Here is a 27,678-nt window from a genome sequence, read left to right as displayed (position 1 = left end):
TCTCTCTCTTCTCTCTCTGTGTCTTCAGGCCTGGATGCGATGAACACCTCATGTAGGCATCAGCATGGACAGCTGTGAGTCTCCCGTGGTTTCTGGGACAGACGATGGGCTCGGCTCCTCCACCACCTCCCAGCAACAGCAGCAGCAGCATTACCCTCTGCAGACCTGGAACGATCACTCTAACTCGCAGGTCCCTCCCAGCAGCCAGCCCTCTTCCCTGGAGCCCCTGTCTCTCTCTGCACCCTACCCCTCTGTGAGAGAGCCACAGCAGCAGCAGCATCCAACCCGGACCCCACCCCTGGCCCACAGCGACAGCTCCGCCTCAGGCCAGCTGCACCCCAGAAGAGAGGAGCTCAACGAGGAGCAGGAGGGAGTGAGCTGCGGAGAGGAAGAAGAAGAATTGGAGGACTTGGATGAGATGGAGATCGACAGCTGTTTCCCAAGTCTGCAGCCCTTCCCCGGAGTACCCATAGCTCCTGGAGGAGGGGGCATGCCCACGCTGTTACGCCAGCAGCCCAACCGACGAAGGGGTGTGGCGGAGAGCGGGAGTGAGGAAGGAGAGGAGGAGGAAGAAGAGGAGAACAGTGATGTGGAGAACCTGGCTGGAGAGATAGTCTACCAGCCGGACGGCTCAGCCTACATTGTTGAAAGTCTCAGCCAGCTGATCCAAAGTGGAGGGGGTGCGGTGCCCGGCCTGCTCCCCACAAACTCTCTCCCCGTGGCGGGGAAGCCGGGGGAACCTGCTGGGACCTCATCCTCGGTATACCCTCAGATCATCAACACGTTCCACATAGCCTCGTCGTTCGGGAAGTGGTTTGGTTCCTCAGACCAAGGTTTCCCCAATACCTCCACTCTGGCAGGCCTCAGTCCTGTCCTGCACAGTTTCCGCGTCTTCGATGTGCGGCACAAAAGCAACAAGGATTACCTGAACAGCGACGGGTCTGCCAAGAAGTCCTGCGTATCCAAAGATGTTCCCAACAACGTGGATTTCTCCAAATTTGATGGGCTGGCCCTCTATGGCAAGGGAAAGCCCATCCTCATGTGTTTTCTCTGCAAACTGTCCTTCGGCTACCCGCGGTCTTTCGCTACTCATGCCGTCCACGACCACCGCATGACCCTGTGTGAGGATGAGAGGCGGCTGCTGGGGGACAATAAGGCATCTGCCATCATCCAGGGCATCGGGAAGGACAAAGAACCCCTCATCAGCTTCCTGGAACCAAAAAACAAGAGCTTTCCTATGCCGGCACCCTCCACCATGGTCCCCATGAACTCTGGCCAGAGCTTCTATGGCACGTTCAGTGGGATCCACCTGGAGGCAGGGAGCAGCAGTGGGGGCAGCGAGGCCCTCCTGAACAAAGACTCTGACTCCTCTGGCCTCCAGCAGCAGCAAGGCTCCCTCCTCTCTCTGGGGGGGCTGGGTAACCCCAAAGCACCTGCTCTTACCTCAACCCCAGGCCCTGCCAAAGACTCCAACACCCTGCCCAAGCAGGGAGGGAGAACAGAGGGGCCTGCTGGGAAAGAGGGGATCCGCAGGCGGGAGCACGGGGACAAGGAGGGGCGTGAAGGCAAGGTACGTTTTGCTAGCCAGGAGGGGGGCTCGGAAGAAGAGGAGGAACTGTTATTAGAGGAAGAGGAAGACGAGGTGGAGGAAGAAGGAACTGCGCTGGCCTGTGTTGGTAACAGTAGCAGTGGCGGTGGAGAAGTGGGGAAACCGGCTGTATCAAACCAAAGCATTTCCAAATCTCCTTTATTAATACCTAGTAGCGCTCTCCAGCCTACTGCCTGTCCATCTGCAGCCAGCCCCACGCTCAACAGCAAAGCCCCAGCTTCCACTTCTTCTTCCTCTGTCAGGGAAGAGGGCTCGGCGGCAGACGGTGGGGGGAGGACCTCGGAGCTCCCTCTGAGCTTTAACTGCCAGGGGCCCACTGTCCCCATGGCGATGGCAGCTGCAGCCAGCAGAGGGAGCGAGGACGTCGCCGCGGGCACCTCCTCACCTCTGGCCTCCAACTCCGCCGCCGACGAAAGTGCCAATCGAGATAGTGCCACAGCTCCTGAACCAAATGATTGCCCGGCAGAGGGAGAGGAGGACAGCGGAGCCCTTCTGCACCATCACCACCTGCACCATCACCACCACCACCTCCACCCCTCAGCCCACTCCCACTCTCACCCACACCCCCACCCAGGGGGGTCCTGTGAAATGGGCGGTGGCAGTGAGTGCCCTCAGAACCACGGGCCTGGAGGAAGTGGGGTGGAATGCCCCAAATGCGACACCGTCCTGGGCTCCTCGCGGTCCCTGGGCGGACACATGACCATGATGCACTCGCGCAACTCATGCAAGACACTCAAGTGTCCCAAGTGCAACTGGCATTACAAGTACCAGCAGACCCTGGAGGCCCACATGAAGGAGAAGCACCCAGACTCCGGTGGCTCCTGTGTGTACTGCAGCAGTGGCCAGAGCCACCCGCGTCTGGCCCGTGGAGAGAGCTACACCTGCGGATACAAGCCCTTCCGCTGCGAGGTCAGTACTTCAACCTAGTCAGTTGAAGATCCAACCTAGTCAGTTGAAGTACTGACCTCAGCTTAATGACTAGTATACTGACAGGTGGTAGGACTTTGAATAGAACTTTAGCACAATGTGAAATATGTTGATATGTTGACATGTTGACTGATATGACATATCAATCAACATGTCATGATATGATTTATATTTCATGGACTATAAGTTAGAGGCAACAAAGATTTCCACTTTACAACATGAGCAAAAATGAACGTCCTCTCTCTATTTTCTAGGTGTGTAACTACTCGACCACCACCAAGGGCAACCTGAGCATCCACATGCAGTCGGACAAGCATCTGAACAACATGCAGACCCTGCAGAACGGAGGCTCCATCCCCTCCGCCGAGCAGCAGGTGTTTGGCCAGCACCCTGGAGGGGTAGGAGTGGTGACCGTGCCCTCTGTGACCCAGGCCAGCACCCACCACCCGCCCCACCACCACCACCCCACCCAGTCCTCCACTCACATGACGGGGCCCTGCGGTTCCCCCTCGCCCACCAAGCCAAAAAGCAAGCCCACGTGGCGCTGCGAAGTGTGCGACTACGAGACCAACGTGGCGCGGAACCTGCGCATCCACATGACCAGCGAGAAACACATGCACAACATGATGCTGCTGCAACAGAATGTGACCCAGATGCAGCATGGTCGGCTGGGCCTGGGGGCGATGCCCTCTCCCTCCGAGGCCGAGCTCTACCAGTACTACCTGACCCAGAACATGAGCCTGCCCCCAGGCCTCAAGATGGACCCGGCTGGAGCTGAGGCCCAGTTCCTGCTGGGAGGCTTCCACCTGGACCCCAACATGGCCACCTTGGCCCCCCAACTAGGTGAGCTCGTTCAGTCTGCCTCTGCAACAGTGGAACAGTGGGAGCCATTCTGGCTCTTCCCTCAGTACTGACTCAGGTCACCACAGAGAAGGCAGACTGCAGTTCAGTACGAGTTCACAAGGGGTGGGATCGCTCTCACTGCTGCCAGCTGTTTATTTTTAAACATGAAATACACAGTTATAAACAGTATGTGTCTAAATGGAAGATTCAGCTTTGATTTAAAAAATGCTTAACTTGTTAACCCATTTAGACATAGGCTAATTGTGTTAATTTATTTACTGAATGTGTGTAGCGTGGCCAGTAAATGAATGCATGAATGGTAAGTCATTTTATATTTACATTCAATGATTTTTAGTTTTAGTGATGAATATAGAATATAAAAAAATCCCCATGAGAAACAGCAGAGCAGCCATTTCTCTGAACCAACATGCAGGCAAAGGGTTAACCAGGGAACACATTAGCCCTCCCTCCCTCTCACACACACTCTATACACACAATCCTATCTTTCATGTTGGCAGCGGTCTCTTTCTTTCTGTTTCTGTTGCCCGAAGGTACACCTGCCCTACTGAACTTAACATCATTCGCCCTTTTTCCAAGCAAAGAGCCCCATTGAGATAAAAGAGGGGAGGTGAAACAACGGCAGTGTATAAAACACGAGATTTCTAGAGGGTGGACCTAACTCACAACAGTCCCTTTCTGACTTAGTGTAACAGACGACTTGTTAGTTGTTACCATATGACAGTTTCTCTCTCACCAATGTGCCAGGCACAATGACTTCCATGCCATGTTCTGTCTAGTTGGAGCTGAATCGATATCTTCCCCGTAAAAGAGGGGATCCTCTCCAGACTGTGGCCTTGGTATTAGGATAGTGTTTCACTCCGGCTCGGCTGAGAAGAGTGGACCTTTAGACCCAAGGCTAGTGAAGCTATCGGTGGAGCTTCAGTTAGGGACTTTTTGGGTTGATTTTAGAGAAAGCTGACCCTGGTTAAAAAACGACCCTAGCCATTAGAGTTATGAAAGCTTTTTTGTCTCCATCAGTTATTAAGCAGTGTAGGTAGAACTTCTCTGAACGTTCCTTAATAGCCTCAAATATGCCCCCCAAACTCACACATCCACACTTCACTTCACTTCATAACACACGTAGGAGTTTAGTTTACATTTCCAGTCTATGTCACTCTATCTGGGTCACACTGACTGGGAAAGTCCCCCTGTGATACCTTGTTTTCCTCACAATAGGCTAGAGGGAGGAAGAGAGGAAGAGAGAGAGAGAGCAGCTCAGTGAGCCTTCCTCTTGTTCGCCCATGTCCTCCAGGCCTCCTCTGAACATCAGCGTTTTCATGTCATTATTTCCAAACTGCCACTGAACTCCGCCACTGGAGCTCTCTTTTTTCCCCCAACGTTGTAATTGCAGCTATAAATTTTATCTTGGTCAAAGAAGGGAGGAGTAGAGGGCCCAGTATGGGTAATTCAGCGGCATAGCTGAGTGTTTGGCGTGCCAGTTACAACCCCACAGTTTGTACAGACTTGTCTCCAACTGTCGCCGGTTCAAAGACACGAACAAGAATTGATTGCTGTGACTAATTTTTTATCCCTCTCTTGCCATCTGGTTCATTTTCCTGTGAGGGAACGTTTAATAAGCATGTTACAGGGAGGCAATGATGAGGCATTACTCTCAGCCCTAAAACCACCACAGTGTCATCCCGAGCCACACACATTTTGATTGACTGTACACACCAATACACTCCATCACACACACAACTCTGCCGTCATAACTCTGTCTGTGCAGCTCGAGGACAGTATCGTCTGTACCTCCCTCCCTTTAGTCCTCTTTTCCACTGTGTATTTCTGACTTTCGAGGACATTGTTAGATAGAGAGAGAGAGATGACAAATCCTGACCTCACATGATCTCACCCTCTTGATAATCCTTATCCCCAGGACTGAGCTGCTGCAGATACAGAGAGAGGGGGGAGAGAGAGGGGGGAAAGCGATATGGGGGGGGCTTAGTTATTGTGTGCTCTACTTTGTTGTCCAATATACTGCCTGAATGCTGCAGCATCTAGGTAGAGCTCTCTGAAAATCCAGCCAAGCTGGTCCACCACTAATCTTTTGGAAGTTCCACCAAGCCCTGTAGAGACACGTTAATATATTTACAGCCTGGACTTGGACTCTGCTTATGTCAAAGAATAGAGTTTCCAAGATTTCCCAATGGTGTGTGTTTATCTCAAGCATTTTAATGTTATTTGAAAGTGAAAATATTTCCACAGCGTCCTGCCTCCCTTTCCTTAAACATTGATATGGACTGACAACGTCTCAGTCAAAATATTCTAGGTTATATTTAACAGAGGCCTGCTTACATCTAAAACACATGTAGGGACCGCAGACTGAACCTATTCTCACACAGCCGTGAAGGCAGAAGTAATCACTGTGTCTGTGTCGGAGCATGGAGTCTACAGTGGAAAAGAGTGTGAGAGCCGCACAGGAATGAGAGAATAAGGATGAGGAATGGAGAGGAAGAGATAGAGATAGGGGTAGTAACTAGTGAGGTGACAGATAGAGAGAGAGAGAGAGAGAGAGAGAGAGAGAGAGAGAGAGAGAGAGAGAGAGAAGGGGCGCCCTGGCTGGAGAGGTGGATCTGTGAGTGATTTCAGAGGGCTTCACAGAGGTCTCCCTTTCCCAGCTATAAAAACTCAGGTAATGGAGAAAAGTCAGAGAGCAGGCTGCATACTGCAGCAATAAATAAAAAGAGGCTGCTGGAATTAATTTAGTGTAAAGCCAGGCAGGGTCAGGCAGTGCGCTCCGTCTGGGCAGTGATAGATTAAAGATCAGCGAGCAAAAAACTCCCCAGCCACTCTTACCGCCTTTTATTTGTATCCCTCCTCCTCCCCAGACTGTAGATATGGTTGTTTCTGTTGTTGGATCTGGATGCGTTGTTTTTTTACTTCCCCCTCTTCGCTCAGTACTGAGGAGGATTCATCTGGTAGGTGTCTGTATCGATTTAGCAGCTATGCGGAGTCGAAAGAGGCAGGAGAATCCAAAGAGAAAAGTGGATTTTCTGTATTATTATTCTGTGGACAAGGGCACTGGATTTGATTTACAGTAATGTATGCTTGGGAACTCTTTAGTTCTCTTGTAATGATAGAATAACTTTCTTTTTCTGCGGAGCTCACGGCCTCTGGAGTTGATTTAGTACCGGGCCGTGAAAGTGCACCAGTCCAAACAGGACGACGTGTATATCCTTACTCTGGCAGTGCAGCGTTTCTGCACCCTGCGAAAAAGTCCAGACTTTCTTTCTCTCGGCTCAAAGGAAGGATAATCTTGATTTAATCAAATTAGGTACATAAATACACACATGCACATTATCCTCAGAGGGGTATTGGAACTAGAGAGCAAATCCACTTTGACTGCAGAGACAAACATGGCTCTTTGTTGAGAGTTGAACCGCACACCTTACACTTTTCCTAGGACATTTTCCATGCTGAGGGAGGCTCAAAGAACTGAGAGCCCCTTTTCCTAGGACATTTCCCATGCTGAGGGAGGCTCAAAGAACTGAGAGCCCCTTTTCCTAGGACATTTCCCATGCTGAGGGAGGCTCAAAGAACTGAGAGCCCCTTTTCCTATGACATTTCCCATGCTGAGGGAGGCTCAAAGAACTGAGAGCCCCTTTTCCTAGGACATTTCCCATGCTGAGGGAGGCTCAAAGAACTGAGAGCCCCTTTTCCTAGGACATTTTCCATGCTGAGGGAGGCTCAAAGAACTGAGAGCCCCTTTTCCTAGGACATGTCCCATGCTGAGGGAGGCTCAAAGAACTGAGAGCCCCTTTTCCTAGGACATTTCCCATGCTGAGGGAGGCTCAAAGAACTGAGAGCCCCTTTTCCTAGGACATTTCCCATGCTGAGGGAGGCTCAAAGAACTGAGAGCCCCTTTTCCTAGGACATTTCCCATGCTGAGGGAGGCTCAAAGAACTGAGAGCCCCTTTTCCTAGGACATTTTCCATGCTGAGGGAGGCTCAAAGAACTGAGAGCCCCTTTTCCTAGGACATTTTCCATGCTGAGGGAGGCTCAAAGAACTGAGAGCCCCTTTTCCTAGGACATTTCCCATGCTGAGGGAGGCTCAAAGAACTGAGAGCCCCTTTTCCTAGGACATTTCACATGCTGAGGGAGGCTCAAAGAACTGAGAGCCCCTTTTCCTAGGACATTTCCCATGCTGAGGGAGGCTCAAAGAACTGAGAGCCCCTTTTCCTAGGACATTTCCCATGCTGAGGGAGGCTCAAAGAACTGAGAGCCCCTTTTCCTAGGACATTTCCCATGCTGAGGGAGGCTCAAAGAACTGAGAGCCCCTTTTCCTAGGACATTTTCCATGCTGAGGGAGGCTCAAAGAACTGAGAGCCCCTTTTCCTAGGACATTTCCCATGCTGAGGGAGGCTCAAAGAACTGAGAGCCCCTTTTCCTAGGACATTTCCCATGCTGAGGGAGGCTCAAAGAACTGAGAGCCCCTTTTCCTAGGACATTTCCCATGCTGAGGGAGGCTCAAAGAACTGAGAGCCCCTTTTCCTAGGACATTTCCCATGCTGAGGGAGGCTCAAAGAACTGAGAGCCCCTTTTCCTAGGACATTTTCCATGCTGAGGGAGGCTCAAAGAACTGAGAGCCCCTTTTCCTAGGACATTTTCCATGCTGAGGGAGGCTCAAAGAACTGAGAGCCCCTTTTCCTAGGACATTTCCCATGCTGAGGGAGGCTCAAAGAACTGAGAGCCCCTTTTCCTAGGACATTTCCCATGCTGAGGGAGGCTCAAAGAACTGAGAGCCCCTTTTCCTAGGACATTTCCCATGCTGAGGGAGGCTCAAAGAACTGAGAGCCCCTTTTCCTAGGACATTTCCCATGCTGAGGGAGGCTCAAAGAACTGAGAGCCCCTTTTCCTAGGACATTTCCCATGCTGAGGGAGGCTCAAAGAACTGAGAGCCCCTTTTCCTAGGACATTTCCCATGCTGAGGGAGGCTCAAAGAACTGAGAGCCCCTTTTCCTAGGACATTTCCCATGCTGAGGGAGGCTCAAAGAACTGAGAGCCCCTTTTCCTAGGACATTTCCCATGCTGAGGGAGGCTCAAAGAACTGAGAGCCCCTTTTCCTAGGACATTTCCCATGCTGAGGGAGGCTCAAAGAACTGAGAGCCCCTTTTCCTAGGACATTTCCCATGCTGAGGGAGGCTCAAAGAACTGAGAGCCCCTTTGGAAAACCCCATGCTTCCACCCCTCTAAGAAACTCTAAATAACTCCTGATGTCCAGAAAAGTACATGTAACACAAAGTGAAATAGATTGATGGCTAGATAGGAATAATCCCTGAAAGCTGTACTTAGAATTCAAAGTTTGTGAAATTTGAAAATAACCAACTGACCATGTGCATATAACCATCTAAACACTTTCTCTCTCTCTCTCTCTCTCTCTCTCTCTCTCTCTCTCTCTCTCTCTCTCTCTCTCTCTCTCTCTCTCTCTCTCTCTCTCTCTCTCTCTCTCTCTCTCTCTCTCTCTGTCTCTCTCTGTCTCTCTCTCTCTCTCTCTCTCTCTCTCTCTCTCTCTCTCTCTCTCTTTCTCTCTCTCTCTCTCACACACACAATTTCTCTTCCCTCCTCTCCCTCTTTCTCTCTTTCTGTCCCCGGTGCTCAGTAGGTGGGGAGATCCCCATGGACATGCGGCTGGGCAGCGTTGGTGGTCAGTTGGTGTCTGAGGAGCTGATGACCCTGGGGGAGAGCTTGTCGCAGACCAGTGACCCCTCCCTCAAGCTGTTCCAGTGTGCCGTGTGCAACCGCTTCACCACCGACAACCTGGACGTGCTGGGCATGCACATGGGTGCTGAGCGCAGCCTGCCCGAGGAGGAGTGGCGCGCCGTGGTGGGCGACTCGCACCAGTGCAAGCTGTGCCGTTACACCACACAGCTAAAGGCCAACTTCCAACTGCACTGCAAGACCGACAAGCATGTGCAGAAGTACCAGCTGGTGGCCCACATCAAGGAAGGGGGCAAGGGCAACGAGTGGCGCCTGAAGTGCGTGGCCATCGGCAACCCGGTGCACCTGAAGTGCAACGCCTGCGACTACTACACTAACAGCCTGGAGAAGCTACGCATGCATACCATCAACTCCCGCCACGAGGCCAGCCTCAAGCTGTACAAGGTACGTGCTTCACCTTCACCTCTCATCCCTCCTTTCACCCTACCGTTCTCCCCTTCCACCGTTCGTCCCTCTTCTCTTCTTCCTTCCTAACGTTACATTCCTCCACGGTATTCCACTGCAGATCTCTGGATTCTGCTCCGCTGCTAGCCTCTTCCACCGGTCATGAATGATGGCCCTGTTGTCTAACCCTTCTGTTCACAGGACCCATACAGAGGAGTGGGGGGGCTAGAACATGGCAGGTGGGTCCGGGTAAGGAGGATAAGGGGTGAAATCACTAGGAGAGGGATGAAGAAGTGTGAGGAGACAGAGGTTTGGTGTTAACACTCCTCGGAGCGGGAAAGGCAGAATTGTTCTCGACAGCCGTATTGATTTTCTCTGGACTTGGAGCTTCACCTTCTCCTCTAATCATTCCATAATAGCCAATGGATGAACACTCTCTGAACAAATGGCCATAAATCTAACAGGTCTGATTCCACTTAGGCACCTATCCTGTGTGTCTGCGGCTAGACTAGGGCTACTCTGTGTTTAACCCAACCTGGCATGGCTATATAGACGGCTAACACAATCACACACACACACTAAGACGTAAACAAACACATACCGTTCACCCACGCATTCACACACCCACACAACTGTAGCTCATCACACTGCTCTGTCCCCAAACACACTGTGCCTTTATTTACACAAAGACTCTGCTCCATTCTCAAGTGTTAGGCTATTGGAAAGTAAATGGGCAAAACAAACAATATATTCTACTGGTTTTATACAAGCTTAACTCTTATTTTCTGTCTTTTTGCAGTATAACTGCTCTTGGCAAATAGTGTAATATAGGAGGGGGGAAAATGAGGAGACATTATTGTGTTTTTAATCACATTAAAAAGCTAGGATAGAATAGACCAATTGAGAACCCTCTCCAAACGCCTGTCTCTCTGCCCTAGTGAAAGCCCCTTGCTTTATGAATGGTTCCTGGGATCCGCTGATGTTTTTATTGCAGGTTTCCTGTCTGCAAGGCCTTTGTAGTGAGAGATCCTACAGTAACGGATACCAAAAAAAAATCAACACTTAGAGGGAGGTGTGAGGCTCTGCTCCCAGGTTGACCATTAGGAGGGCCGGAGGGGCAGGCCGTGTTGACGCTTGTTCAGGGTAGGGGCCCGGCCAGTGTCCCAGCAGCCTCTGGGCCTGGAGAGAGACAGAGAGCAGGGTTATAGAGGAGCAGGACTGGAGCAGTGTCTCCACCACTCATGCCCAGACATGTAGCCAGGATATTTACAAATACCACACTGATTAAAATATGTAACACAATCTGTAGGACACGTTGGGCCTGGCCTGTGGAGGCAGAGAGGCTGAGAGGGGCCTCCTAGTGCCCCAGGCTGGGTTCATCCTCACGGGGCAGGGGTAACCCTGGGTGTTCTCTGTGCCACTGAGACAGACGGGGCACTCTGCTCACACTTGACCAAAATAGATGGGCCCTGACATCCTGCATATCCTCCTCACACCTGAGGTGGAAACTAATGTTTTGTCTGTAAGGAGACTGAAGAGTTTATATTACATTGTCTATCTGTCTGCCTTCCACTTTATCATGTGCCAAAATGGTGCTTTACTGTAGAAAGTTGACATACTGTATGTGGTAATACGACTGGATTAAATATGTACAACACATCCTAGCATGATGGTTTTCCACCACTTAAGCCTCTTAAGATGGCTCCATACTTCTTAAAGCCAATTGATTTCCAGAGAAAGGGAAGTATCTGCCCAGGAATGACCTGAGCTCTCACCCCCGGAACACAGAGCCCGGCTGGCCCTCACGAAGCAGGCAGCTCCCATCACTCCAGACATGTGTAGTGGCGAAAAAAAGATGTTCACAACTTGACAAGAATTATTACTGCATTTCACGACCCACAAATGTGATTAGTGGATGATAAGTACATGGTTCTGAGGCCTAGCTCACTGCATCACGGGTTGGCTCCCCACTTGACAATGTCACAGCCTTTGTGACGTGTTGGATTTCCAGTCCTTGTAGGCTGACAACCAGCCAGGCAGGCAGAACACCCCAGCACAGCAAGCCCTTGAGCTCATCCACAGCCTCAGCCTTTGGCTCAGCCTGGCAGATTATGCAAGGATGAAGAAAGGAAAAAAAGGAAAATAATTTCTTCTTCCCAAAAGAAATGTGATGCGAATAGCAGCATTTTTTTTACCTTTTTGGGGAGAAAATAAATCATCAAGTCAGCATAAACAGGCTGTAAGATGTGGGAGATCCTTGGGACACTTCACCCAAATCAAAACTGGTTTGCATTAAACAGGCCCTTTGTGTCCACGGCTCCGTATAAATTGGAGCCTGTAATTACTGAAATTAAAAAGGAAGGTTTAAACTGAGGGCTAAGCTGGATGGGATAATTTGAGAGTCTGTGGTATGTGGCCCATATTAGGGCTTTCTAAAAATATCCCCCACCACCCCACGTATTGGAATGTTCCGAAAGCCCACGGAAAACTTGAGAGGCGTCCTCACCGCATGGACCACCACGCAGTGGGGGTGATGCTGCAGCCTCTTCCTGACTCCCTTGTGCTGGGTTTGAAGACACTCAAACTGGAGCATCACTTTGGCTGCAGTTGACACACCCCTGACACACCCCTCTGAACTTTCACCTTCCCTTCACGTATCCCCACTCACTGTCGGCTTTGTAGTGGCGGTAGTGATGTCATGATGGTCACCCATAAGCGCTAGCAGATGGCCCTACACTACAATATGCAGGTCACCCCAAAGTTAAGCTCTCTTTTATTGGAAGCTTCAGCTCCCCCACTCTCCCTAGAGACACTCTGGCCTGGAGAAATCCAACTTCTACTCCTGATTTACAGTTATTCACAGTTACCTTACGGTAGTAGTAGTAACACATCCCTCCAAATGTCTCTGACAGAGACTCACACAGGTTTATTAAACGTTCTCAGTAGGCCTCAGGTGCTTGTCTGTAGGATGCGTACGAGTGGAGGGGAGAGGATGCTGGGAGCCGGCCAGCTCTCTCCCAGTCCCAGGCCTGAGCTGCTGTACTCTGCCTCACTCTGCTTCTGCCCACACAGGATGGGTGGAGCCTGGGCCGGCCAGGCCTCTGCTTCCATGCAGGAGTTTGGGGAAAGGGGAGGAGCATGGAGGGCTAGCTGGCTACCTTCCTTGTCTCGGGGGCCGGTGCGATCTGCGGTAATTGAGATTGATTGGATGTTATTTTTCCTCTTGCAAATGTAGTCCATTAGCTTGGCACATGCATAATCAGTTTAGAGCGAAGTTAGCTGAATGTAATCATGTTCCTCGGTGTCTGCTCGCACAAAATCCACTCCAGATGCCGCTTGGCCGCGGAAAGAGAGGAAGAAAGTGCCGTCACTATCACATGGGGAATCTTTAACCAAGAAAGCCCCGACACCCCTCCCTCTGTCCTGGCCCTGCTCTATTAAACACACAACTGTACAAACTCTCCCATAGACACACACACAACTGTACAAACTCTCCCATACACACACAGACTGTGTACGGCGACTGCCTACCTTACCCCCGAAAACAGACCTTCAGAGTAGATCACATGTTCTCAAGTCTTAGCTGCTAAGACTAACGCGTTGCTGACTGGGACACAAGCCCGGCCCACTAACCAGCGCAAACCATTTGTATCTTGGACGCCTCTCCTCTCCTTATTTTCCCCTCCAGTGAGATCCAACTGGATAACTGAGCGGTTAGGAAAGAACATGTCTGAAAAGCATAATAGGAGCAAAATGTGTGTAATGTAAATGAAGGGATTAGCTGCTACATGGAAATACATTAAGGTGTTTCAGTGAGGATCCTACTCAGCACTGATCCTGCTGGTCCTCTGCCCCAGGACTACACACTGACCTGCCCCATTAATGATCATAATTATCAGGATTGATTCCAAATCCTCCTGACCATCAGAGGAGAGGGGAAACCATCATCATCGTAACAAATAAGTAATGGTTTCACTCCAGAAAGGATTGTTTTTTATTATCAAATAAAAGTGGAGAGAGTAATTTGGAGTTAAAGTCACCGGGGAGCATTCAATCGCTGTTGGGATCCAATCCGTCATGGCTCTTTCATCTACCAGCCGATCAGCCCAACCTCAGCCCTGTCAGGAGACAGACAGACACTCACCACCACCACCAGACAGCAGTTAGAGGAGGGGGGGGGGGGGGGGGGCAGGGACAGACAGACAGACAGACACTCACCACCACCACCAGACAGCAGTTAGAGGAGGGGAGGGGAGGGGGGGACAGACAGACAGACACTCACCACCACCACCAGACAGCAGGTAGAGGAGGGGAGGGGGGGGACAGACAGACAGACAGACACTCACCACCACCAGACAGCAGTTAGAGGAGGGGAGGGGACAGACAGACACTCACCACCACCACCACCAGACAGCAGTTAGAGGAGGGGAGGGGGGAAACAGACAGACAGACACTCACCACCACCACCAGACAGCAGTTAAATGAGGGGAGGGGGGGGACAGACAGACACTCACCACCACCAACAGACAGCAGTTAGAGGAGGGGAGGGGGGGGACAGACAGACAGACACTCACCACCACCACCACCAGACAGCAGCGGTTAGAGGAGGGGAGGGGGGGGGGGGGGGCAGACAGACAGACACAGAGAGGGAGAGGGAGACGGAGAGAGGCTCGTTTAGACAGAGATACTCTGCTAATTATCATGGCTGGCCTGTGATTGTTCAGTAATAGTGCTCAGTGGGAAAGGTTGCAGCGGTTCCAGGAAGAGCTGGGATTTACTGGTACCGCTCTAATAAAGCGCTCGCTGCACATCCTGGGAGACAGCCCATTCCCCTGCACACACACACACACACACACACACACACACACACACACACACACACACACACACACACACACACACACACACACGCGCGCGCACCCCCTTTACAGCAATCACCTTTACAGAGGCTAGGGGGAATAGCTACACGCGGCTGTACAGATCACATTCGTTAGTACATAGTGCAGGTCATATGATATTGTGTAGCTCGGTGCAAGTGGGTGGTAGCCGGCGTAATGTAAAGCTGAGGAAGTGTTTAAATTGTGTGTGGGGCCTCCTTACACTCCCTCAGTCAACACAGCAATGATCCAGAACCCCCTTCCCCCTCCCACCTCCCTCTGTCTGTAGCCTGCCTGCAGGGTGGTGAACTCTGGGCTGCATTGCCTAAACAGAACTCAATCACTCCAGAGGGTGGGTGTGACCACAGGGCTCTCTCTGAGGAATAGAGCTCAGAGGATCAGTCTATGATTGGCTGTAGTGGCTATCAGTCAGGCTGTGAGGGGTGTGGTATCAGAGCAGAGAGGGAGGGTTTGGGACTTAGTGTTTGGCAGTGTGTTGGAATTTCACAAGTCCTCCAGCTCCCACCTCGGAGAAGGCCAGGCGCTGACCCGTGGCCCAGCTGCTACATTGCTGCTGCTGATTGGGAGTGCATCTGCCCCTCCGTGGGTGTTTCCAGGGCCAGCACAGAGCGAGCGAGAGGGAGGGAGAGAGGCGCCCAAGCAGGGTAGGCCCAGCTTTATTTGAGCCTTTTTCACAAGCTGTTTACCTAGATTGAAAAAAAGAATGGCTAAATGGGCCCTGGCCTGTACTCCCTCCCTCCTCACTGTGTGTCTGGTTAGAGATAGGGACGTGTCCAGCACTTCGTCATGTCTCTGCAGGCCCACAGAGGGAGGGCCAGAGGGGGGAGGAGTGGGATGTTATGTTTCTGGTTCAGTCGGGAGTTGGAGTTCTTGGTTCTTGTGTTAATGGTTGTTTGTTTTGACTTTAGTTTTTTTCTTTTGGCAGCCGGACAAGAGCAACTGAGCACGCTCCTGCCGGTGTGCAAGGAAGCCAATGATCCTATTATCTGTTGCCTGATCAGCAGAAAAGGCAGATTGGCGGCTGAAGGAGAGGGTTAGGGGAGGACTCAGGGAGAGGAGGACTAGAGCAGCTCAGTGCTCAGTGTATACTAGAGGGGGAGTTAGTATAGTTTTAGGAGGTATGTTTGGTGTTGTCAGTGTATACTAGAGGGGGAGTTAGTAGAGTTTTAGGAGGTATGTTTGGTGTTGTCAGAGTATACTAGAGGGGGGAGTTAGTAGAGTTTTAGGAGGTATGTTTGGTGTTGTCAGTGTATACTAGAGGGGGAGTTAGTATAGTTTTAGGAGGTATGTTTGGTGTTGTCAGTGTATACTAGAGGGGGAGTTAGTATAGTTTTAGGAGGTATGTTTGGTGTTGTCAGTGTATACTAGAGGGGGATTTAGTATAGTTTTAGGAGGTATGTTTGGTGTTGTCAGTGTATACTAGAGGGGGGAGTTAGTAGAGTTTTAGGAGGTATGTTTGGTGTTGTCAGTGTATACTAGAGGGGGGAGTTAGTAGAGTTTTAGGAGGTATGTTTGGTGTTGTCAGTGTATACTAGAGGGGGAGTTAGTAGAGTTTTAGGAGGTATGTTTGGTGTTGTCAGTGTATACTAGAGGGGGAGTTAGTATAGTTTTAGGAGGTATGTTTTGTGTTGTCAGTGTATACTAGAGGGGGAGTTAGTAGAGTTTTAGGAGGTATGTTTGGTGTTGTCAGTGTATACTAGAGGGGGAGTTAGTAGAGTTTTAGGAGGTATGTTTGGTGTTGTCAGTGTATACTAGAGGGGGAGTTAGTATAGTTTTAGGAGGTATGTTTGGTGTTGTCAGTGTATACTAGAGGGGGAGTTAGTATAGTTTTAGGAGGTATGTTTGGTGTTGTCAGTGTATACTAGAGGGGGATTTAGTAGAGTTTTAGGAGGTATGTTTGGTGTTGTCAGAGTATACTAGAGGGGGGAGTTAGTAGAGTTTTAGGAGGTATGTTTGGTGTTGTCAGTGTATACTAGAGGGGGGAGTTAGTAGAGTGTTAGGAGGTATGTTTGGTGTTGTCAGTGTATACTAGAGGGGGAGTTAGTATAGTTTTAGGAGGTATGTTTGGTGTTGTCAGTGTATACTAGAGGGGGAGTTAGTATAGTTTTAGGAGGTATGTTTGGTGTTGTCAGTGTATACTAGAGGGGGAGTTAGTAGAGTTTTAGGAGGTATGTTTGGTGTTGTCAGTGTATACTAGAGGGGGAGTTAGTATAGTTTTAGGAGATATGTTTGGTGTTGTCAGTGTATACTAGAGGGGGAGTTAGTATAGTTTTAGGAGGTATGTTTGGTGTTGTCAGTGTATACTAGAGGGGGAGTTAGTATAGTTTTAGGAGGTATGTTTGGTGTTGTCAGTGTATACTAGAGGGGGATTTAGTAGAGTTTTAGGAGGTATGTTTGGTGTTGTCAGTGTATACTAGAGGGGGGAGTTAGTAGAGTTTTAGGAGGTATGTTTGGTGTTGTCAGTGTATACTAGAGGGGGGAGTTAGTAGAGTTTTAGGAGGTATGTTTGGTGTTGTCAGTGTATACTAGAGGGGGGAGTTAGTAGAGTTTTAGGAGGTATGTTTGGTGTTGTCAGTGTATACTAGCGGGGGAGTTAGTATAGTTTTAGGAGGTATGTTTGGTGTTGTCAGTGTATACTAGAGGGGGAGTTAGTATAGTTTCAGGAGGTATGTTTGGTGTTGTCAGTGTATACTAGAGGGGGAGTTAGTAGAGTTTTAGGAGGTATGTTTGGTGTTGTCAGTGTATACTAGAGGGGGAGTTAGTAGAGTTTTAGGAGGTATGTTTGGTGTTGTCAGTGTATACTAGAGGGGGAGTTAGTAGAGTTTTAGGAGGTATGTTTGGTGTTGTCAGTGTATACTACAGGGGGAGTTAGTATAGTTTTAGGAGGTATGTTTGGTGTTGTCAGTGTATACTAGGGGGGGATTTAGTAGAGTTTTAGGAGGTATGTTTGGTGTTGTCAGTGTATACTAGAGGGGGAGTTAGTAGAGTTTTAGGAGGTATGTTTGGTGTTGTCAGAGTATACTAGAGGGGGGAGTTAGTAGAGTTTTAGGAGGTATGTTTGGTGTTGTCAGTGTATACTAGAGGGGGAGTTAGTAGAGTTTTAGGAGGTATGTTTGGTGTTGTCAGTGTATACTAGAGGGGGAGTTAGTATAGTTTTAGGAGGTATGTTTGGTGTTGTCAGTGTATACTAGAGGGGGATTTAGTAGAGTTTTAGGAGGTATGTTTGGTGTTGTCAGTGTATACTAGAGGGGGGAGTTAGTAGAGTTTTAGGAGGTATGTTTGGTGTTGTCAGTGTATACTAGAGGGGGGAGTTAGTAGAGTTTTAGGAGGTATGTTTGGTGTTGTCAGTGTATACTAGAGGGGGGAGTTAGTAGAGTTTTAGGAGGTATGTTTGGTGTTGTCAGTGTATACTACAGGGGGAGTTAGTATAGTTTTAGGAGGTATGTTTGGTGTTGTCAGTGTATACTAGAGGGGGATTTAGTAGAGTTTTAGGAGGTATGTTTGGTGTTGTCAGTGTATACTAGAGGGGGAGTTAGTAGAGTTTTAGGAGGTATGTTTGGTGTTGTCAGAGTATACTAGAGGGGGGAGTTAGTAGAGTTTTAGGAGGTATGTTTGGTGTTGTCAGTGTATACTAGAGGGGGAGTTAGTAGAGTTTTAGGAGGTATGTTTGGTGTTGTCAGTGTATACTAGAGGGGGAGTTAGTATAGTTTTAGGAGGTATGTTTGGTGTTGTCAGTGTATACTAGAGGGGGAGTTAGTATAGTTTTAGGAGGTATGTTTGGTGTTGTCAGTGTATACTAGAGGGGGAGTTAGTAGAGTTTTAGGAGGTATGTTTGGTGTTGTCAGTGTATACTAGAGGGGGGAGTTAGTATAGTTTTAGGAGGTATGTTTGGTGTTGTCAGTGTATACTAGAGGGGGAGTTAGTAGAGTTTTAGGAGGTATGTTTGGTGTTGTCAGTGTATACTAGAGGGGGAGTTAGTAGAGTTTTAGGAGGTATGTTTGGTGTTGTCAGAGTATACTAGAGGGGGGAGTTAGTAGAGTTTTAGGAGGTATGTTTGGTGTTGTCAGTGTATACTAGAAGGGGAGTTCGTATAGTTTTAGGAGGTATGTTTGGTGTTGTCAGTGTATACTAGAGGGGGAGTTAGTAGAGTTTTAGGAGGTATGTTTGGTGTTGTCAGTGTATACTAGAGGGGGAGTTAGTAGAGTTTTAGGAGGTATGTTTGGTGTTGTCAGTGTATACTAGAGGGGGAGTTAGTAGAGTTTTAGGAGGTATGTTTGGTGTTGTCAGTGTATACTAGAGGGGGAGTTAGTAGAGTTTTAGGAGATATGTTTGCTGGCACAATTTGATTGGCTGCTGTCCAATTCAAAATGTAATTCGTTAAATGAAGAGTTGACAAGCTGCACACTTTTTTTAATAGCATAATTTTTTATATTTGGGCTTGGGGAGGGTTTCAAGCCCAAACCTAGATATACAGGTCTAACCCTCCCTCCTCCTCCCTCCCTTCCACCTACAAACAGGACTTACTGACACCCCTATCACACACCAGCACACCCGCATCCCTCTTTCACTCTCCCTCTGTCTCATTCTTTTTCCTTTTTCCCTCTTTCTCTCCTCCCCCTTCCATTCCTCTCCATTCTTTGTCTCCTGAAAATTAATAAACAAGGCAAATACCCGTCACCCACAAAACAAACCAATACAGATTGTAGGCCAGTGGGTGGTCTTGTATGGGGCTCTGCTTAAGGTTAAATATCTTTAATCCAACCAGGCTGGCAAACTAAATATTCTCCCTAGCCAAATCCTCTTTCTGCACCCCCCCCCCCCTCCCCAACACCGCCACCCCTCATACTCCACCCTCCTCTCTTTCTCTATTCTTCCCTTAGTCTTCTCTCTCTTTATAGTTGCCCACTCTTCACTTTGGAGCAAGACATTTGTTGTTTATGCTCTAGTTAATTTATTCACTTTTCACTTTGGGGCAAGACGTTTGTTGTTTATGCTCTAGTTAATTTATTCACTCTTTACTTTGGGGCAAGACGTTTGTTGTTTATGCTCTGGTTAATTTATTCCCGCTTCACTTTGGAGCAAGACGTTTGTTGTTTATGCTCTGGTTAATTTATTCACTCTTCACTTTGGAGCAAGACGTTTGTTGTTTATCCTCTAGTTAATTTATTCCCTCTTCACTTTGGGGCAAGACGTTTGTTGTTTATGCTCTGGTTAATTTATTCACTCAACAGGGTTTCATAAAACAGCTTATATAGGATAAACATAGGGTCTCACCATAAAAATAGAGCAAACAAATCTAACTTTCCCTCTACTCCCCTAGTCATGATGGACCAACCGTAAGACTGAGAGCTGTACTTTTCAACATGATGAGAGGAGGAATTATTGAGAGCGCAGAATCAACTTCCTGTGCTGAGCCTGACGAGAGGGTCTCCTTCTCTATCATCTAATCAGTGTTTTACCCTGCCACTGCCAGCCTCAATCTTGTAAAGATGATATTACAGACATATCAGCCATAGTCCTATCTCCTATATCAGCCATAGTCCTACCCCCCCCACACACACACCATTCCCCATCCCAGAGATAACAGGGAGATTGCATCCCCTTCCTTGTCTTCAAAAAGACCAGATAAGAGCCACATTTAATCAGCAGGCTCTATAATTTGGTGTTAACTTTGCACATATTTGCTAGTCAAAGTGCAGTGAAATGACAGGCCAGATGGATGGTGTCTCTCTGTCTATCGTGGCCTCTCCTCTCCAGTCTCTCCTGGGGCCATCTGGCTGGCCAGTCCGTAGCCAGGATGACCAGGAGAGTAAGTGCAGTCGATGGGCAGGTAAACGCTGCCTTGATGAGGCCTGGACCGGAGCTCCTCTGGATCTGTGTGGCTCCTAAGCTGAGGGGATGGAGAGAGAGGCAGGCTGGCTTACCGGCTCACCACCATCAATACATCAGTGGCTTAGCGACCAGATTAACAGCCTGCGAGTGGTCAGGGCCACAAAACTGCTCCACTCGCCTCTCTATTCAGTGGGGCGGGCAGGGGGGTGAGGGGGAGTAGGGACAGGGGGGATCTCAGTCATCAGGATGAGCACACAGGGACTCCTGTCTGTTTAGGTTTGGGCTGCCGAGGAGAGTCTGGGGACAGATAAATAACAGGAGTGCAATGGAAATGTGGACCTAGCTGTTTGAATTTCACTCTCATTACCTTGTAACGCCCCACTAGTGAGTTTAAATGGGTATTTGATGGGATAAGTCTAATGCTGGTGGTATGCATTTTATTTGATATATTAAAGGGACTCTTCAGGATTTTGCATGCAGTTTTAAGGAAGTTGCTAACTAGTGTTAGCACAAATGCTAAATAGCGTTAGTGCAATGACTGGAAGTATATTTTAACTGCTAGCATGCTATTAGATGCCATAGACTTTGGTAACAGCTAGCATGCTAGTATATACCATAAACTTCCTGTTAGGGTTTTCTTCCGTCGAAGGAGAGTCGGACCAAAATGCAGCGTGGTAATTTTTATACATCTTTAATAAAGATGAAAAAACGAACAACACAAAAACAAGAAACGTAACACAAAAACCTAACAGCCTATACTGGTGCAAAACAAACACAGAGACAGGAACAATCACCCACGAAACACTCAAAGAATATGGCTGCCTAAATATGGTTCCCAATCAGAGACAACGATAAACACCTGCCTCTGATTGAGAACCACTTCAGGCAACCATAGACTTTCCTAGAAAACCCCACTATACCACAATCCCAATACCTACAAAAAACACCACATAAATAACCCATGTCACTCCCTGGCCTGATCAAAATAATAAAGAAAACACAAAATACTAAGACCAGGGCGTGACAGAACCCCCCCCCCCCAAGGTGCGGACTCCCGGCCGCACAACTAAACCCATAGGGGAGGGTCCGGGTGGGCGTTGACCCCAATCCAACAAAGTCTTAGTCCTTTTGCATATCGCGTCCCTAGATAGGCGACCCTCGCCGCCGACCTTGGCCTAGTAACCCGCACCAAGGACCCCACTGGACTGAGGGGCAGCTCGGGACTGAGGGGCAGCTCGGGACTGAGGTAGCTCGGGACTGAGGGGTAGCTCGGGACTGAGGGGTAGCTCGGGACTGAGGGGTAGCTCAGCACTGAGAGGAAGCACAGCACTGAGAGGAAGCACAGTACTGAGAGGAAGCTCAGGCAGGTAGTTGGCTATGGCAGATCCTGGCTGGCTGGTGGTTCTGGCAGATCCTGGCTGACTGGCGGTTCCGGCAGATCCTGGTTGACTGGCGGATCCTGGTTGAATGGCGGATCCTGGCTGACTGGCGGATCTGGAAGATTCTGGCTGACTGGCGGATCTGGAAGATTCTGGCTGACTGGCGGATCTGGAAGATCCTGGCTGACTGGCGGATCCTGGCTGACTGGCGGCTCTGGCGGATCCTGGCTGACTGGCGGCTCTGGCGGATCCTGGCTGACTGGCGGATCCTGGCTGACTGGCGGCTCTGGCGGATCCTGGCTGACTGGCGGCTCTGGAAGATCCTGGCTGACTGGCGGCTCTGGCGGATCCTGGCTGACTGGCGGCTCTGGCGGATCCTGGCTGACTGGCGGCTCTGGAAGATCCTGGCTGACTGGCGGATCCTGGCGGCTCTGGCCGCTCCATGCTGACTGGCGACTCTGGCCGCTCCATGCTGACTGGCGACTCTGGCCGCTCCATGCTGACTGGCGACTCTGGCCGCTCCATGCTGACTGGCGACTCTGGCCGCTCCATGCTGACTGGCGACTCTGGCCGCTCCATGCTGACTGGCGACTCTGGCCGCTCCATGCTGACTGGCGACTCTGGCCGCTCCATGCTGACTGGCGACTCTGGCCGCTCCATGCAGACTGGCGACTCTGGCCGCTCCATGCTGACTGGCGACTCTGGCCGCTCCATGCAGACTGGCGACTCTGGCCGCTCCATGCTGACTGGCGACTCTGGCCGCTCCATGCTGACTGGCGGCTCTGGCCGCTCCATGCTGACTGGCGGCTCTGGCCGCTCCTTGCAGACTGGCGGCTCTGGCCGCTCCTTGCAGACTGGCGGCTCTGGCAGCTCCTTGCAGACTGGCAGCTCCTTGCAGCTCTTTGCAGACTGGCAGCTCCTTGCAGACTGGCAGCTCTGAACAGGCAGGAGACTCCGGCAGCGCTGGAGAGGAGAAAGGCTCTGGCAGCGTTAAACAGGCGGGAGACTCCGGCAGCGCTGGAAAGGAGAAAGGCTCTGGCAGCGCTAGATAGGCGGGAGACTCCGGCAGCGCTGGAGAGGAGGAAGGCTCTGGTAGCGCTGGACAGGCGAGGCGCACTGTAGGCCTGATGCGTGGTGCTGGCACTGGTGGTACTGGGCCGAGGACACGCACAGGAAGCCTTTTTCGGGGAGCTGCCACCGGAGGACTGATGCGTGGAGGTGGTACTGGATAAACCGAACCGTGCAGGCGCACTGGAGCTCTTGAGCACCGAGCCTGCCCAACCTTACCTGGTTGAATACTCCCGGTCGCCCTGCCAGTGCGGCGAGGTGGAATAGCCCGCACTGGGCTATGCAGGCGAACCGGAGACACCGAGCGCAAGGCTGGTGCCATGTAAGCTGGACCAAGGAGACGCACTGGAGACCAGATGCGTAGAGCCGGCTTCATGACACTTGGCTCGATGCTTACTCTAGCCCGGCCAATACGCGGAGCTGGTATGTACCGCACCGGGCTATGCACCCGCACTGGAGACACCGTGCGCACCACAGCATAACACGGTGCTTGCCCGGTCTCTCTAGCCCCCCGGTAAGCACAGGAAGTTTGCGCAGGTCTCCTACCTGGCGTAGCCATACTCCCTGTGAGCCCCCCCAAAAATGTTGGGGGCTGAATCTCGGGCTTCCATCCGCGTCGCCGTGCTGCCTCCTCATACCAGCGCCTCTCCGCTTTCGCGGCCTCCAGTTCTTCTTTGGGGTGGCGATATTCTCCAGGCTGTGCCCAGGGTCCTTTACCGTCCAATATCTCCTCCCATGTCCAGAAATCCGGATTTCGCTGCTCCTGTTGTCGCTGCCTGTCACCACGCCGCTTGGTGCTGTTGTGGTGGGTGATTCTGTTAGGGTTTTCTTCCGTCGAAGGAGAGTCGGACCAAAATGCAGCGTGGTAATTTTTATACATCTTTAATAAAGATGAAAAAATGAACAATACAAAAACAAGAAACGTAACACGAAAACCTAACAGTCTATACTGGTGCAAAACTGATTGGTTCCCAATCAGAGACAACGATAAACACCTGCCTCTGATTGAGAACCACTTCAGGCAACCATAGACTTTCCTAGAAAACCCTACTATACCACAATCCCAATACCTACAAAAAACACCACATAAATAACCCATGTCACTCCTTGGCCTGATCAAAATAATAAAGAAAACACAAAATACTAAGACCAGGGCGTGACACTTCCAGTCATTGCGCTAACGCTAGTTAGTATTGGCTTTTGAAACTACCTCTAACTTCCTTCATACTGGCTGCAGAGACGTAAACATTTTATCCATGAGTTCATCTTACTCTGGGGCAGTAGATAAAGGGCTTATTGCCAACATCCCAAAGTGTCCCTTTAATATTCAGAACTAGTCTAACATTAGACTATTCTCTCTATGGGCATTTTTTCTTTAAAGATGGGAACTCACCGAGCCAACCCCATAGCCCAAACACAATTGCTGGGGAGATTTGAACTCCTAACCTAGAGATCCTCAAGGCCTTAGTTCCATAGTGTGGGGATAAAAAGTAAACCCCACCCTCCCCCATGTCGATGACTGTCCATCCAAGTGGCGTATGTTTGGCCTAATTGCCGTGTTCTGGAGTCCAGCGTTAGGACTGGGAGCTGTAAATCTATCAGTGTTATGGGGGCAATGTTTTCTCCAGATGTAGACAAAAGATTTCATCCCTTTGTAATTAAGCAGTGCAGCCCAGGGTGTCATATGGTTTTTATTGGGGCATTCTGGGAAAAATCATTTCGCACCTTGTTTTCTCATCATGCCCTTTATTGTTGTATAAAAGGAGGGATAAAAGAGAGAGAGGAGATTTTTAAAAAGGAAAGAAAATAAAATCAGAATTTCTATATGGAAATGACTGGGTATTGATTTAGGAGACAGAGGTGGGAAGGGGAGGGGGCAGCACAGGGGCCAATCAGAGACTTTCTCACACAGAAAACAGTAAGAGGAAATAAAAAGATTCAATTAGAATACAGAGAATTGTCACAAATGTCATCGTTTCCTCCTGGTGTCTCAGTTTCCACCTGTGCTCTACTTTAAACTCATTAAAGGAATGAGAGAGGGAGGGAGAGAGAGAGAGGGAGGGAGGGAGTGCACAGAGTTACGGGTTAGGGACAAGAACGCTGTTCAACTTCTCAAGGACAGTGATAGTTTATAGCCTTCACATTCCCTCATAACAAAGTGATGCCTGGAATAAAGAACACTGTGTAGAAACAGGATTGTCCCTCACTCCCCATAAGCGCCACCCTCTTGCCATCCTCACCAGTCACCCCCACCTCACCCTTTTTTGTTTATGTGGCAAACTTAGGGGTCAAACTTTCTGAGGTGAGTGTTTTTTTTACTAGTCACAGCTGGTGAAAGCGCGATAGAGAGGGATTGGGTCTTTGTTCAAAATAAGTGGTTTCACACATTTGTATTTTATAAAGCACTTTTCAATCGCTGGGTGATTTACGGAGCTGTGCTATTCTGTTGGAGGGCCTCTCTCTTTCTCTCTCTGTTCCCTGTGAGCACAGATCAGAAATAGAGACAGCAGAGGAAGTCTTCACCACAGCCTCTCAGCTCTCCTCTCAGCTCCTCTCCTCTCAGCTCCCTCCCAGATCCCAGGACCGCTTCCAAATCACTGAGAACTATTCCTCATCTCCTTCCTCACCAGTCACCGTGCCAGGCCCACAAACCCCACTTTATAACACCACCACATTCAATCAACACTAGACCTAAAATGAGGGCCCGCTGAATGATTCAAACGTGAATCCTTCTTTCAAATTGCCTATCTCTGTCACTACTTAGGAATGTCCTTAATTTATGCTTGTACGGTTGGAATGGTCTTGTTGGAGTAATTAGAACCATAAGGACTCTGTGCTACTGTATAAACTGGGTCTCTTGGAGCCAGTACGGTTACGTACAGTACGGTTGAGAGTCGATTGCTAAATCTGGTTTGCAAATTATTATTCAAATCATCAATATATTAATTTAAGCAACTGAACGGAGAGTCTAGTTTAATGAGTTATGTGAACCAGGCTTTATTAAATATTTGTTTATGTTGCACGGGAGAGTAGTGTATATTAGTTCTTGCAGTGGCGTGTCCCAATGGGCCCAGATCTCCATGAACACAATCCCTGCTTTTGTTCTCTCCACTGTTCCTCTGATGCACCTCCTGTGTCTCCAGACTGCTCTTCCCAACATCATTTCACAGATGAGTTATGAGAGCACCGGTCTGTGTTGTAGATGATTCCCTCCATATTGCCAGCTAATATCCCCCTCCTTTAAGTCAGGATCCAGTTACTGGCCTCCATGGTCCCTGCAGGAACGGCCTTTGTTCCTGAATGTCTGGGAACAGGAACCTCTCGCTCTACATTAGATTTTTTTTCCTTCTTTATGAAAAATAAATGTAGCTCCTTTTTATTCTTCTTAGACAAATCTGACGGGGTTTCTTCTCAGTTCTTCCATTTCATAGTGCTGCAATAGGCACCTTTGAACTTTCGAAAAGATGAAATGTTAGAATGACGGAAGTTTATGGGATCAAAACAGAATATCAGATTGAATCAAATCGGGATTATAGGAGTGACAAGACAAATTATTACAAATCTCTCAGGACATGAACAACCCTCCAAAAATCTGATCGTTCTCAGGACCTGCTGTTTGTACTGTGATTTCCTGCCGGAGAGTGGGTTTTAACACACCTCGTCTCTTTCACTCCAAATGGGGCTTATCATTCAATTTTCCTCCATTTCCGGCTATTTCTGGCCTCATTTCAGTTTGCTCTATCATGGTGGACTCACTGACACAGAACAGGTTGGAACAATTTGTGACATCCCTCTAGAATCACCTTTGATCATTGGCATTCTTTGATTGGTCATTTTATGTGTGTTAGTAGAGTGGACTGTAACACCATTAGGTGATATTATATATACTGTAGGCTGCATGGCCTCAGAGGCCACTTATATACACAGCATATTACACATGTAGAGTAAATGACAATGGAAATATGGCGTGTCTGAGTTTTTAAGTTCATTTGGAGGATATACCAGTAAATTCTAGGGATAGATTACTGTAGATTACTACCTGTAAATCGTGCCGTTTGGTGTGAGAGCCGCCCTGCCCGTACATCTGGAGGGCCGTTTAGTGCCTTTCAAAGAAGAGCCCCAGCAACAGAGTATTCCCCGTATTCAACGTAACTTTTAAATCATTAAACATGATGAAGCCATCTCCGCAAAGTCAGGTGTTTATATACGAAAATCAAACACCATCTGCCATCTCTGATCAGAGGCAACAGCCTTTAGGCAGGGGTTACGAAGGCACAACAGGAAAAGCCATTAACTGCCAATCACTGTATCGATCGACAAGCCAGTCCACCACTACCATCACCCCCCCGCCCCCCCACACACACTCGCAGACTCACACATATAAGCACTTACTGTATACAAACACACACTCAGTCACATAACAAACTTCCCCCATACTGCCTGGTTGGTTAGACCAGTCTGAAATGTGGAGGTTAGGCTACTCGTCAGAGGAAAGTACACTCTTTTCCCTGCCTCTCTCTCCTCTCTCTTGCTCTCTGTTTAAGCGTTACCCTTTGAAAGATCTAAAGATCATCTAGCTGCTACCTTGCACGTAAGAAGAAGGTTGTCTCTTTACCTTGGCTCTGTTGTCTATGTTGTCTGAAGAACAGTCATGCGGCTTAAGATATTTTCAATTTAAAACACAACCCTGCGTTCTCTCTATCTAAAAATCACCCCAAAGGAACTCTGCCACCATGTCTAAGTGAGCGCAGACACTCCACCACTCATCCGTTTCCCTCAACATTTTTGGAGCCCGACATCAGATAAAAAGGGAAAACTAATAGTCAGCCAAGGACAAAAGAGGGGAAAAAGGAGGATTGATTTTTTCCTCCATTTCCAATGGTGTCGTTGGGACTAAGGGTCATTAGAAGAATATTTACCTACTTCCCAGCTTAATAGAGATGCTGTGTATCAGGGAGTG

General features: G+C 49.2%; 1 protein-coding gene across 4 annotated transcripts in view; it reads left to right on the top strand.

The window, feature by feature from the left end:
- LOC139385255 (zinc finger homeobox protein 3-like) overlaps positions 1-27,678 on the top strand; it is a 181,327-nt gene that overhangs the window by 60,024 nt on the left and 93,625 nt on the right. For 2 of the 4 annotated variants that reach the window (XM_071130415.1, XM_071130414.1), the window contains exons 2-5: positions 29-2,518; positions 2,791-3,379; positions 3,672-3,698; positions 9,039-9,541. In XM_071130415.1, coding sequence (XP_070986516.1) covers positions 65-2,518; positions 2,791-3,379; positions 3,672-3,698; positions 9,039-9,541 — 3,573 coding nt within the window. In that variant the 5' untranslated portion in view covers positions 29-64. The remainder of the gene's footprint in view (positions 1-28; positions 2,519-2,790; positions 3,380-3,671; positions 3,699-9,038; positions 9,542-27,678) is intronic. The other 2 variants (XM_071130417.1, XM_071130416.1) reach the window with 1 other exon arrangement.

This window comes from Oncorhynchus clarkii, chromosome 26 (assembly GCF_045791955.1).
Source record: "Oncorhynchus clarkii lewisi isolate Uvic-CL-2024 chromosome 26, UVic_Ocla_1.0, whole genome shotgun sequence".
NCBI classification, from domain to species: Eukaryota; Metazoa; Chordata; class Actinopteri; order Salmoniformes; family Salmonidae; genus Oncorhynchus; species Oncorhynchus clarkii.
Note: the sequence above shows the minus strand (reverse complement) of the source record. Positions and strands in the feature narration are given on the sequence as shown.